We start from the raw sequence: 12,778 nt of genomic DNA on the forward strand, positions 1-12,778 counted from the left end.
GAGGGAAATGTCAGGAAGTATGTCACTAAACATGTAATGTGTCTCTCCCTTCCCAATTCAGAGGACCTTGGTCGGCCTTGTGAGAGACCTGAGGGGAATAGCCTTTGCCTTCAATGCCAAGACCAGCTTTATGATGCTCTTTGAGTGGATGTATCCTCACCCTAAAATCCCACTGGCCACGACAGAACTGAAGACTTAAAGGCATTAGCCGTCCATACATTAGAATCGAGGGATCTGTGGTTCAGGGCTGTTGCTCCCAGAACAATAGGGCAAGAAGGGACCATAAGGGTCATCTAGTCTAGTCCCCTGCCAAGATGCAGGATTTGAACCCCTTGAGCACCCAGTTAATTTTGTATTCAGTTAACTCTTCGTGTTTAGTTCTTCTCTTTGCAGTCAAGAGAATTTACAGCTCCTGGTGCATCTCTCTCAAGCTTTAAGAAAAAACTCCTTTCGGGAGCCCTGCCTGTGGTTTCGTATTACATTCTGCCACAAAGGAGACTAGAAATCAGTTCTAAGGTTTCGGGTTGAATTCCAAATGGGCCTAAAGGCTTTAGGCACCAAAATTCCTCTGGCTTTTAATGGGAGTTAGACACCCAACTCCTTTAGGCTCCTCTGAAAATGCCACCCTACATCTCTTGCTCCCTAGGGCTGGCAGTAGTTGGGAAGTAGCCTGTTCACCTTGGTGACTCCCCAAATAAGGCTGATTAAGGAGCAACACCTGTGGACTCCAGGTGTTGTTTGTAGTCTTCTGCCTGGTGGAGGCCACATGGCCATAACATGGGGCAGGCTGCTTGGAAAAGGTGAACGTAAAATGATCATGGCTGGCTTTGGCAGCAGTGGATGCAGGCATAGAGATACCCCATTATGTCCCTTTGCCCCGAAATTTTGCAGCCATGGATTGCAGTTATTATACTGTGTAGATAAATATTACCAGCCAAATGATGGTTTAAATGGAAACAAATGACTCTGTTCTCCAGGAGAGTAAGCCCCGGCCAGCACCATTGGCTGAGTTTAGTGCCCAGAGAGAGGCCAGGAGGAAGAGAGCCTCTCTCCAAAGGCTGGAGCAGGGCAAGACCTTTGACTTGAGTTTAAACTGCTGAGCTTTCCTTCATAATTGAAACAACAAAGTTCCTTAGCTTCTGAGTTGCAGCTATCCATCCTATATGCCAATTCTACAGCGGGCGATTGAACTGTGGTACCACGACCCAGCCTGCACTACACCTGTGCTCAAATTGATGGCAGAGTTGGTGCATAACAGGTATGAGACTCCAACATCCAAAAGCAAATGGGAATTCTTGTCTCTTCACTCTGTCACCCATTAGTTTGGGGCTTGATAATGTTCTCTGCTGCCAAGCCATGTCTCTTCCATTTCCCTCTGTTTATGCTTTGCAAGTTGCCAGCAAAAAAAGCAGCCACTCTCTCAGTAGGGAAGCAAATATAATAGTTCACATATTAATCCTGCATCATGACCCAGTTAAACCAAAGAGCTGTCCTTCTGTAAGCTCTTAATGGAAGAGAATGTGTGGAGAGACTAGATCAGAAACCAGTGTTTGTTTATTGGAGTACCTGTTTCTGGGCCCATCGCCATAACATCTGAGAAATTTACATTGATTTCAAAACATGCAGTTAAAATGAGTGCTGTTCCATCTGGTGGTCAGATGACCAGTGGTTCTTTTTGCTAGCAGATAGATAGATCTCTGCCACTGTTCAGATAATTGGGAAGCTGCCTAACATGTGAGTGAAAGATTGTCCAACGTTTAGCTCTGGAGTACTGCCAGGTGAACAGAACTCTGTACGCGAGAGCACTGCTAAGCGTTGTTATAGCCATGCAAGAAGGAAACTAGACTTGAACAGACACGGGGCTTTATTGCTCTTGAGGATCCATATTGTTGTGCTGTTGACCAAAGACAAAAGAGATATTTGTGAAAGGACAAACCCTCATAGACTAAGGCCAGAAGGAACCATCATGATCATCTGCACATTGCAGGCTACAGAACCCTGCCCACCCACTCGTGTAGTTGGCCCATAACCTCTGGCTGAGTTACTGAAGTCCTCAAAGCTATTGAATCTCCCCCTTATTTGTTGAGGTGTAAGCTAGAAAAAAGATTCCCTTACTACATTTAAATGTAGTTGAAAATGTATTCATCTGTAGGGAAGCAAACTATCTAATTGCCAAGTGCCTACAGCGCAGTACGGCTAGGGGTTAGTCCCAGCACTGCCAGACCTTGCTGGAAGGCTGCCTACCAAGATGTTCCTTGGGTTTCGATGACAGTAACATAGCAGTTATTGCTGAGGTGGGATTTCTGGCATGTGCGAAACTTAATATTCTTAAACCATGTGAAGCACAGGCCTTTTCTTTGGAGACAGCAGCTCTCTTGTCTCCATCTCTGAGCTGTCTGGCTTAGATAGTGCCATTATTATTACCAGACTGGGGCAACTGCTTCTGACCTGCCACAAATGGCTCTAAGCTCAAGAATACCACAAAATAGATCAGCAGGGCCGATGGTCACTCCTTTCTCCTTCGCACACCTGTGTGAGCAGCTCTGTGTTTACTTTGTTCTGTTCTCCCTTCTAGGTCCCAAAGGCTACAGTTTGATGTGTCCTCACCAAACGGCATCTTGCTCTTCCGGGAAACTAGTAAAATGATAACTACATATGGTGAGTCCCCAGCGTCTGCCCTGACTTAGCTCCTGACTGCTGGTCTCTTCGTGAGCAGGGGCTGGTGCCTTGGTCAGTGCTGCCTGGGGTTTTGAGGAGGAGACTGGGGTGAGAGGCAGGGTGAAGTAACTTGCCACATTCTTACTGGCCTTGCTTGTATAAAGGGGGAGGATTCTCTCCGCGACCTGATGCCAGACAGACGGGTGAGAGCTTAGGGATTTTGCCTGGGATTGAGAGAAGGAGAGGGTAGCTCATGGCTCTTCTGGTGGAGGCTAAGCAGCAGCTGTGCTGAGCTTCACATGACCAAATGCCTTTCTGTATGGAGTTGGGGGTTACTTGGGGACTGGATCCTACCGCTAAGGGAAGCCATTAACACTGTCCTGTTTCCATCAGCAAAGCCACACGCTTGCGTTCAGCCAGGCAGACCAATTCTCTCACGGTTTCTAACAGCGTGGTGTGTAGATAAAGAGCCCTGCTACTAACCAGTTCCTGTTGGGACTTATCACATCATAGAACAGGACAAGTGGTTGCTGTAAGCTTTACTCATGAAACCGGCCCAGAGTTTCAGCACCAAGTGTCCATTTTCTGGTCAGACAGACAGCTTTACTGCTTTTTCCCCATACTGAGCAATACACTGAGATGGGGTCTGGAAGCAGTGCTGTGATACTGAGTCTCCTTCTGTGCTTGTGCAGGAAATCGTATCCTAACGCTAGGGGAGGTCCCAAAGGATCAAGTCTATGCCTTGAAGCTCAAGGGGATTTCCATCTGCTTCTCTATGCTGAAGGCTGCGCTAAGCGGCAGCTACGTCAACTTCGGTGTCTTCCGTCTGTACGGGGACGATGCACTCGACAATGCCTTGCAAACCTTTATTAAGCTCTTGCTCTCCATCCCGCACAGTGATCTTCTGGTAAGCCAACACACCTGTGATTAACCACTAGATCTCATCTAATCACGAGCTATGTGCCAACTGCAGAGCACCCATTCCCTGTGTGCTGATTCCGGCTGACACCTATACCTGTTGTTGCAGACTTAGCTAGGATGTTCATATACGTACATCTGCTTTTCTCTCTCTAGAGGGCAATTGTAGGTCATGTTCGGTGCTTCATGCCCAAAGGCCCACACAATTAGATATGCCAAACTCAGCAGTGAAAACGATATAGTGCCAGTGTGTGTGTTCCTATGAAGTAATTCTTCAGTGTCTTGCTGCTCAGAAGGCTACTCCTCACTCTGACAAACAGGAGTTGTACTTGTCCTGTCCCCTCCCCGTATGCTGCTGCTTGCAGTAACGTATTTGGAGACTAGAGTTACAAACCTAGCTGGACTGTAGTAAGGGAAACGTTGGACCTTTGGTGTTCATTGAAGGGATTTCCTAATGCCAAGTGCCATTAGCACTAATACTGAGCCCGAGTTGCTGAGCTTTAAAGAGTTAATTCGACAACAGGGCAGTTACAGCCTTCTAGGCAGTCTTCCCGTTTTCCAAATGTGTCTAGTTTCCCTCCCATCTGCCCCAGCTCCAGCCAATCCTGCCAGGTCCCAGTACACACAACGATCTCCCTCTGCTCCTGAAAAGCAGGCAGTGCAGCCTTGTATGAGCTGGGACAAGTGCCGGGGATTCTGATGGGCTGGTATCCATTGCATATCATCTCTCTGTTCTACAGCAGAGCTGCTCGGACTCCAAGTTGCAGTAAGATCTGCCTTGAAGGGAAGCACTATTAAAAGGGTGAAGAGTGCAGGATGGGAAATTAAACAGTGGCTTTTGAAGAAATAGTGAAACTGTACAGATGAGTGAGCTTGTGCCTTTCCCACAGGGTCCTGGGATTCTGGGCAAGACAGAACTACTTCATATTCAGCAGTCTGCTGCATGCCCAGAGTCCTGTCTGAAAATAGCCCCATTCCTCCTCACCCACCCCATTTCCCTAGGGCGTTATGCTGCAGCTTCTCTCTTCCCTTCTCTCATCGGGGGCGTTGGCAAGTCTCTGTAGAGCAGCGACCCAAATAATCCCTTTCTTCTCTGAAAAACACTTTATGCAAATGGAGACTTTTCCTTACCCTTTGAGGCTGTGAGCCGAGCTCTCAGCACATCAGCAATCAACACAGTCTTGTTAGAGGCCAGCCTGACATCTGTCTTCTATACAAGCCTGGAGTACAGTATTCTCTGCCCACTGCCTGCCTGTGCTGACATGCTTGGCCAGAATCTCTGCAGGGTTGGTGAGAGTTTGCATCATTATCCAGGCCTGTGTGCTCACTAGACTTCCTATCACAGCAGAACCTGACCGTAATGCCCCAAGGGCTCACACAGGGGGTTCTTTGTCTGATAGGTTGCCCCTGACCCATCAAAGTAGAAGGCTGCACGTCCAGCACTGGAGTTAGCTGACTAAGTCCCCAAGCCAAAAACTGGATGAAAAAGATATTCCAGTATTACACTAATGAAGGAAAGGTGGCTGGATACTGTTGTGTGACACTGAGTACATAAAAGTGATGAGCTAAAAAATGTAAATATAGCGCACATAAGTTGTCCATGGGGAATGTTTTCATAAGCGTTAGTCAAGTAGACTCTCTCAATGAGCAACTTCCAATTGGTTGAAAAGTGGGTTGAAAGGGATGTGATTAGACTTGCTCTGCTCTGCAGGAAGTCCTGTGCTTGATTCTAAATTAACCATTAGACCCTAAAATCTCTTCCCTCTTTCTCTCTCTCTCTCTTTCTCTCTCTCTGCAGGATTACCCCAAACTCAGCCAGTCATACTATTCCTTACTGGAAGTTCTTACCCAGGACCACATGAACTTTATAGCCAGTCTAGAGCCCCATGTAATCATGTATATTCTTTCTTCCATTTCAGAAGGTCTGACTGCACTAGGTAACCATCTATATTCTTTTGGGGATACATGCAACGGGCTCTTTTGGGAATGAGGGGAAGATTAAGGATTTTAGTTTAAATTAGCATAAATTTAAACCATTAACGAACTAGAGTTCAGAACTATTTATGATGTAGATTGGGAGGGAGTTTGTTTAATTTTCATGGCACACCTTTTTTTGTCTATGGCAGTACACCTGTACCCCGATATAACGTGACCGGATAGAACACTAATGCAGATATAACGCGGTAAAGCAGCGCTCCGGCAGATCAAAGCAAGTTCGATATAACGCAGTTTCACCGATAACGTAAAAAAACTTGGCTCCCGAGGACAGCGTTATATCGGGGTAGAGGTGTACCTAGAGGCCACCAGAGACAGCTGTCCCCAGCCTGGCACACACAGGCTGCCCCCAGTGTGTGTGCGCGCGCGTGCACACACACACGGAACTAACAGTTTAAATAGACGAGATTAGAGAGCTTGTTTTGTCCCCATTTTAGAGCTGGGGGACTGAGGCACAGAGAGGTTAAGTGTCTTGCCTAAGAAGGTAGAGCCAGGAATTACACCCAGTGTCCCAGACCAGTGCCATAACCAGGGAAGAAAAGAAAGACATGTGGTCTATAAAGATGGCTGAAATGAGTCCATGGAGGAGCAAACGAGGAGGACAACTTTGAACTCTACTGTGCATGGCAATCCTCGCTAAATTAATGCCCCATATGGAAGGGGAATTCCGTTTAATCCCTTAAATTTGCAATAGAGCAGTGGGTAACGTAATAGAAAAATCTAGCTGTAAAAAAATGGAGCTCTGTAGATGAACAGGCTGAGTGTTAATTTAGCTGTCAGTATTCCTGGTGCTCTACACACAAGATAGTCCCAAATAACTTGTGACCTCAGAACCCTTCCCAGCCAACGCACATGGGCAGGAATAGCACTTACTGCAACGAGTTTCCCATTACCGGCCCTATAGTCATACCTAACATAACACGTGGTGATGACCGACAAGGAGGGGTGCAGAGAGGACATCAGTAAGATCATGTGGTTACTTTGGGAAGTTAGATGCATGTCTTGATGTATCTAGTTTTATATTGCTAATGGTGACTGTACTCACATGGATATGTGTGGTACCAAGATTTATCTTCATAACATCGTTTTAAACTACTATGTTGTGGGCCCAACAAAAATGACCCCTGTACCAATGGGGTCTGCTCCCTCCAAATGAGTCTGTTAAAGGGAAAGAGCTGCTTATATACAACAGAGGTAGTTTTAATGTGCTGCTTAGTCTTCCTAAAAAGGCACTGCAGTTCCCACAACCCAAACTGTGACAGCAGGCAGCTGAGAGCATCACATGCCAGACATCTGCTGGTTACATGGGAAGCTGTGCTGAGTTACCCTAGGTACGTGCAAACACAAGTGAACACTTTTATGGCTTCCCATGTCCTGCACACATGAACAGGGCACAGTGAGCTAATGCAGGGTACCATATTGCTTCAACTCCAGTTACTGTGGGCTTGCACACTGGAGAATCATTAGGGTGTCAACTTGTCTGCTGCTGGCTGGCTTAGGATAAATTTGTGCTACTTGGGTAGGCCTCAGAGGGGAGAAGGGCTGGTCAAGTGGTGATGGGCTTGTTGGGGGGCGGGGGGGGGGTCTTTCCCAGCTGTGTCTCATGGAGGGAAATGCTCGTGTTGTCCCACTCTATTCCCTTTTTCTTATCCTCATAGACACCATGGTTTGCACGGGCTGCTGTTCCTGTTTGGACCACATTGTCACGTATCTCTTCAAGCAGCTGTCCCGCAGCACCAAGAAGAGAACCACTCCCCTGACCCAGGAGAGTGATCGGTTCCTGCATATCATGCAGCAGCACCCAGAGATGATTCAACAGGTAAAGAGGGCAGGGGACCAGTAGGGGGGATATGCTGCTTGTTGCAGTGTGCTGTCCCCATCTGGTGGTCAAAAATATGATTATGCTGAACTCTTATCTGTGCTTTTCATCTTCTCTCACAGTTGCTAATCCTCAGTCCCCAGCACTGCTCCCCCCAATTCTATAGCTGAAGTCCAGCGGGGCTAAAGGACTTACCTGAAGCCAGATGGGGTTGGGGTAATTTTAGGAATCAGCAGGTTGTGCCTTTCCACCACAGATTGGATGCACTGTTTTTAAACTTAAATTTGAAAAAAAAAATAGTCAAAACCACCTAAACTTTTTAAATATAATTTTAAAAATACCCCAATAGGTATAGCCTGTGTTGTGGGACTTACTGGTAGCTAGTAAAGCTGAAACCAGAAAAATATCTGCCAGCAGCAAGCATGTAATCTTACACTATTTTAACACAAGAGCCAATTCAAAAGAGGCTAGAAAGCTTCAGGAGGCTATATGTTCACAACAGAACAGAAACAGCACAATCCTGCTGCTTAATGAGGCAATGACCAGGTTCTTCCTGTGGGGATCAACACTCTGCCTTGAGCCTTTTGCTTTATCTACTCAAGCTGTGTTTATTACCTTGTACAGCAAACACTACCTTGGTGCCATTATGCTGGAGTTCATAATCACCTCTGCAGGATACATTTAATCTGGTTTTGTTCCTGCAGTCGTGTTAGCACTTTTGTCATCTTCCTCTTACTGCTGTTCCATGAACACAGAACTGGCCAGTTTCCTTTGCTGGTCGTGAATATAGAATGTAAGATCTGTAATACGACTTGTAAAACCAGTCCAATAGTCCTTTTCCTTGCCTGAATCAATCCCAGCTCCTTGTAGACTGACTTCCTCTCTCTCTGTCATTCAGTTAATCTGCCAGGTGAATTGCTGCATGTCTCCTGGGATGGTGGGTCTGCCCCTTTTTCACCAGAGGTTCCATTACTGGGATCTGTTCATTCACCCCTTTTGGTGAAACACTTGTCCCCCGTGTGCCCCTTTCTTCTCCCCCCCAACACTTGCTTGCTTCCGTGGTGGCACACTGCATTCCCATGGAGGCATCCAGCACTTCTCCCTGACTTCGAGGAGGATCAGAGACCATTGTGCTGCTCTCATGCTGCCCCCTCCTGGCAGATCTGGTTGAAAAAAGCAGCAGGCTTTGTGTTTGGTTAGAGGAAGTTGCTACAGCACAAACTGGAGCCTTAGTCTGGTACAGGAAGAGACTGGAAGCTGCTTGTGTGAACCAACAGTGTTAAGATCTTGGGCTTACCTTTGAGTCTAGTTCTGACTTGGCCTGGCAGACCATGGGTGGGGAAGACAGAGTGTGGAGAAGAGGCTTTCCAATGGATTGAAGGGCATGCTCACCTGCATGCACTCCATTTTAGGTCTTGCATGCATCTAGTTTGAGGTGGTTCTTAGACAGGGATCCCTTTGGGACAATAGAGGGAGTTTCCGCCATGGAGCCCCAAATGGCTTTCAGCTGCTGCACACATTCCTACATAAGAGTTCATTGTAATCTATTGGGAGCATCCCTGGTCTCTCCTGGTATTTCTGCCTACCACAGCATGATAGCATTGCAGGATTAAGAGGCAACCTGCTGAGGCTCAAATAGGAGACACGTGAATAGTCCAGGAAGCTCTGCGCAGACTGGAGTTAATCTCTATAGCCTCAACACCTGGGGCAGCTTCTGACCTCCAATTAAAGTAACGAAAGTGAGACCACCCAGGACTAGTGGGAGACAGCGGCAAACCTGGGTTTCAAATAAGGGTCACCTGAGAAGAGATTATGCTATTGGTAACCCACAGTCAGCTCTAATGGCCCAGGAGGGGGATGGGATGGTAAATACTGACACATGCTCCCAGGGCAAGAGGTGGGTTTGAGGGAACAGCCTAACTCTGCGGACTTCCCTCTATCTTTCCAGATGTTGTCAACCGTGTTGAATATCATCATCTTTGAGGACTGCAGGAATCAGTGGTCCATGTCTCGACCTCTGCTGGGCTTGATATTGCTCAATGAAAAGGTAGGCAGGCCCAACCCCTCTGGCTGGGTTAAGCTGACTTTAATCAGGAGTGACCCAAGGACTTGAGCCCAGTCTCGTATTCTACAAATGAACAAGGGGTACTCAGGCAGAGCTGGGGTGTGGGCAGCCAGGCTTGGCATGGCTGTGCGCACTGCAGATTGAGCAGGGAAGCTTGCATGGCACTTGCCTGCACCATGATTAATTCTAAGTCCTGTGAGCTGCTCATTTTCCCAAGTCCTAGAATCTATCCAAAATAATCATTGCGCTCTCTGCCTTGCCCAGATGAGATGAGCTGGTGCCATTCAGCACTCTCCTCTGAAGGCTGATCTTCCTTCTCTTGTCTCCTCCCAGTATTTCTCTGACTTACGGAACAGTATAGTGAACAGCCAGCCCCCTGAGAAGCAACAGGCGATGCACCTCTGCTTTGAGAACCTCATGGAAGGCATTGAACGCAACCTGCTAACCAAGAATAGGGACAGGTCAGTATGGAAAAATCCCTTGGCCAAAGAACCTGGTTCATGACCAGGCAGTGCAGCTGACAGCTCCCCTCAAGGGGTGGCACTGCATGTGTCAAGGCCCCCAGAACACCATGGGAAAGGGCTAGGCTCCGTGGACACATCAGGCATTTGTGCCCAAGGTGGTAGTCATGCCTTGGACAGTTCTTGCCTCCTGGGGGCCAAGTGCTGCATCTCGTGGGAGTAAACTCTTGAATTCCTTGGTGTAACACCAGCTTCCAGGGCCTAAAAGCCTGAGCACCTGCCCAGGAGCTATATGGAGCTCAGGTGGGTCCAACACATTGTGTACATGTTAGAATTGTTCCAAAAGCAGCAGCTCAAAGGCAAACTGGCTTCCTAGGGCTGATGTGCAGGAATAATGGAACTGTCACTGGCTCCCCTTTCACTCTTGCACTCAAGCATGGCAGCCTCCTACAAGCTGCAGTGTTCCCCCTGCATCTCACATGCAGAAAGCAGGGGTGCAGGATCTAAACCTGTGCATCTGCTCAGTGGAATGGGAGATGGGGCAAAGGGCTGCTGGCCCTTCCCTTTCCCTCACCAAAAACCGCCTCTATAGCATCTTCTCTTGTACGTGGTTCCAACTGGCAGGCCCCTCTGTGTATGCACTGCTGATTAGATACTCGTGCATCATGCCCTGTTGCAGAGGGAATGGCTGGGTAGTTGCAGGTTACATTATCACACTGGCTGATATGTTCACTGCTCCTCTGCTGCCTTCTCACTGAAACCTGCAGGGCCAACACTACCTGACCTGAAAGGTCCCTGACCAGATACCCTTCAGTGGAAATGCGGAGCCTGTCACATCTGAGTGACCAAAATGCAGTCCTGTAGCTACTCTCCTGCTTCATGCATGATCAGACACTATAGATCCCGGCATGCACTGCTCCATCTTTGTCCCAGAATTAGCATTATAGGCTGGGAGTTGGAGCCTCCTGGCTATAGCAAAGTTTTAAAGGGGAGAGAGCAAGTTTCATGTAGCCCTTGTAAGTGCTGGCAAGCTGCCCGCAAGGCCCCTTGTTTGGCTGCCCCCTGCTCTAACATGCTGGTCTGTGTTCTCTGTAGGTTCACTCAGAACCTGTCCGCGTTCCGACGAGAGGTAAATGATTCTATGAAGAACTCCACCTATGGCGTGAACAGCAATGACATGATGAGCTGACACCTTCCCCTGACTCCCACCTGTACAGAGCAGCATCTCTTTGGCCTGGACCAGAGGGGTTAACGTTTCCGATGGAAAGATAAGAGGGCGTTTCTGATCCCTGCTCTTCCCTAGGGTTGGACTGCGGTGCTGTTTGGCCGTACTCCATGTCCAAGGGAGGAGGGAACAGGAGCAGTGTTAAAACTCACCAGGGCAGGGTGCTTCTGTTTCCTTGGGAGGGGGTGGAGGGGCATAGCCCAGGGGTGAGAATCCAACATCTCCCTACCAGAATGTCTGGGTGGAACCCTAGCACTCTGCTGCAGCCTGCCTTGTATAAACATGTACATTTTTTCATAACATTTTGAACAAGGTTTATATTGACTCAGTTTAAAAAAAGTATGATTGAAATTTTTACAGAGTCTAGTGCACCAATGCTGACGTGAGGGTTGTGTATGTGAGTGAGGAAGGTGTGTCTCATGCTGGCCTGAAGCTTTCCTGGGCAAGGGGGTGTGAAAGTGCAGAGATATATTTAGTGACAAGTGTAGAGAGAAGCAAAAAAATGTAAAATTCCAAATGTATATTTTTTCTTATACGGCCCTTTAAATCACAACTTCCTGTTACTGTTTCCCCTTTGTTATTAGGAACTCTAAGCCATGCTGTACGATCATCCAGCTGTGCTAGCCCATGGGTGTCTCCCCTCTGTAACAGTAGATGCTGTCCGGTTGTCATTCAGCTTAGGGCCCTTCCCACTCAACATGTGGGTTGGGATGCTTCTCCCCCTGCCTGTCCCCAGAAACCCCACAACACATTTTCCTTTTAATTGTAAATTGTCCCTTTGCTTCCCCTTCTGTAAAGCTGGAAGTGCAGGTGGAATAAGAGCCCTCTAAAGGTTGAGCTTCTCCCTAGTACTTGTAAAAAAAAATCCCAGCCCTTTGTTAAAGGACATAAGGGGCGCTCCCACTGAGCAAAAGAACTGCAGCGACTTCCCTTGAGGTAGTGCATGTGTATATTTATATAGAGTGCACTCCTGAATGTATGGCACAGCCAAGAACATAAGATTTTTGTGTTGAATCTACCACCATGGAGGGTTCTTAATAACAAGGTCTACAGAGCATGAAGTACCTAACATCCCCCTTAAAACAAATCCATTTTTCTAAACCACCATATTAAATGTTTTTGGATATAAAATTTACTTACAGAAGAAAGTTAAGGGGGGGGGAGGGGACAACCTGTTTGCCTTGTACTTTTCCACTATTGTTGCTGCTAGTTGTGTGCATCTCTAGCTCAGCTCTAGCCCACAGACACTGTCCTTAGGTTTTATTTCAATTTCTCTTCCCTGACACCACCCACTCAATTTTTAAAAAAATTTTTTGTTCTTTCCTCTGGCGATTGTGTGTTGGGTCCTTTTTTGTGTGAGCAGATTGCTGGTTGACTTGTAAGGGTGTTTGCTGCATACAGTGTAAGCATTGTGACTGCAAATAAACTTCAATGGTTTCTACTGAGCTTGTCTTTTTGGATCTTGACTGTTGTGTACTGATCATCACCTCTACTCTCCCCTGAAGGGAGCTGCTATGAGAGGATGACTATGTCCCTCACTCTGATCTGCCTGCTAGAGATGGAGGTATTTTAACAGCTGTGCATCCATTAGTTTGGTTTCACTTTTTAAATAAAATATTAAGATTTTTAGGCTGTTA

General features: G+C 47.3%; 1 protein-coding gene across 2 annotated transcripts in view; it reads left to right on the plus strand.

The window, feature by feature from the left end:
- The window catches only part of XPO7 (exportin 7), a 93,500-nt gene extending 80,914 nt beyond the window's left edge, over window positions 1–12,586 (plus strand). For both annotated transcript variants that reach the window (XM_054017703.1, XM_054017704.1), the window contains exons 20-28: window positions 62–150; window positions 1,151–1,258; window positions 2,576–2,658; window positions 3,351–3,565; window positions 5,375–5,513; window positions 7,230–7,390; window positions 9,339–9,437; window positions 9,789–9,916; window positions 11,012–12,586. In XM_054017703.1, the coding sequence (XP_053873678.1) occupies window positions 62–150; window positions 1,151–1,258; window positions 2,576–2,658; window positions 3,351–3,565; window positions 5,375–5,513; window positions 7,230–7,390; window positions 9,339–9,437; window positions 9,789–9,916; window positions 11,012–11,105 (1,116 nt within the window). In that variant the 3' untranslated portion in view covers window positions 11,106–12,586. The remainder of the gene's footprint in view (window positions 1–61; window positions 151–1,150; window positions 1,259–2,575; window positions 2,659–3,350; window positions 3,566–5,374; window positions 5,514–7,229; window positions 7,391–9,338; window positions 9,438–9,788; window positions 9,917–11,011) is intronic.
- Window positions 12,587–12,778: the final 192 nt, after the last annotated feature.

Source organism: Malaclemys terrapin, chromosome 2 (assembly GCF_027887155.1).
Source record: "Malaclemys terrapin pileata isolate rMalTer1 chromosome 2, rMalTer1.hap1, whole genome shotgun sequence".
NCBI classification, from domain to species: Eukaryota; Metazoa; Chordata; order Testudines; family Emydidae; genus Malaclemys; species Malaclemys terrapin.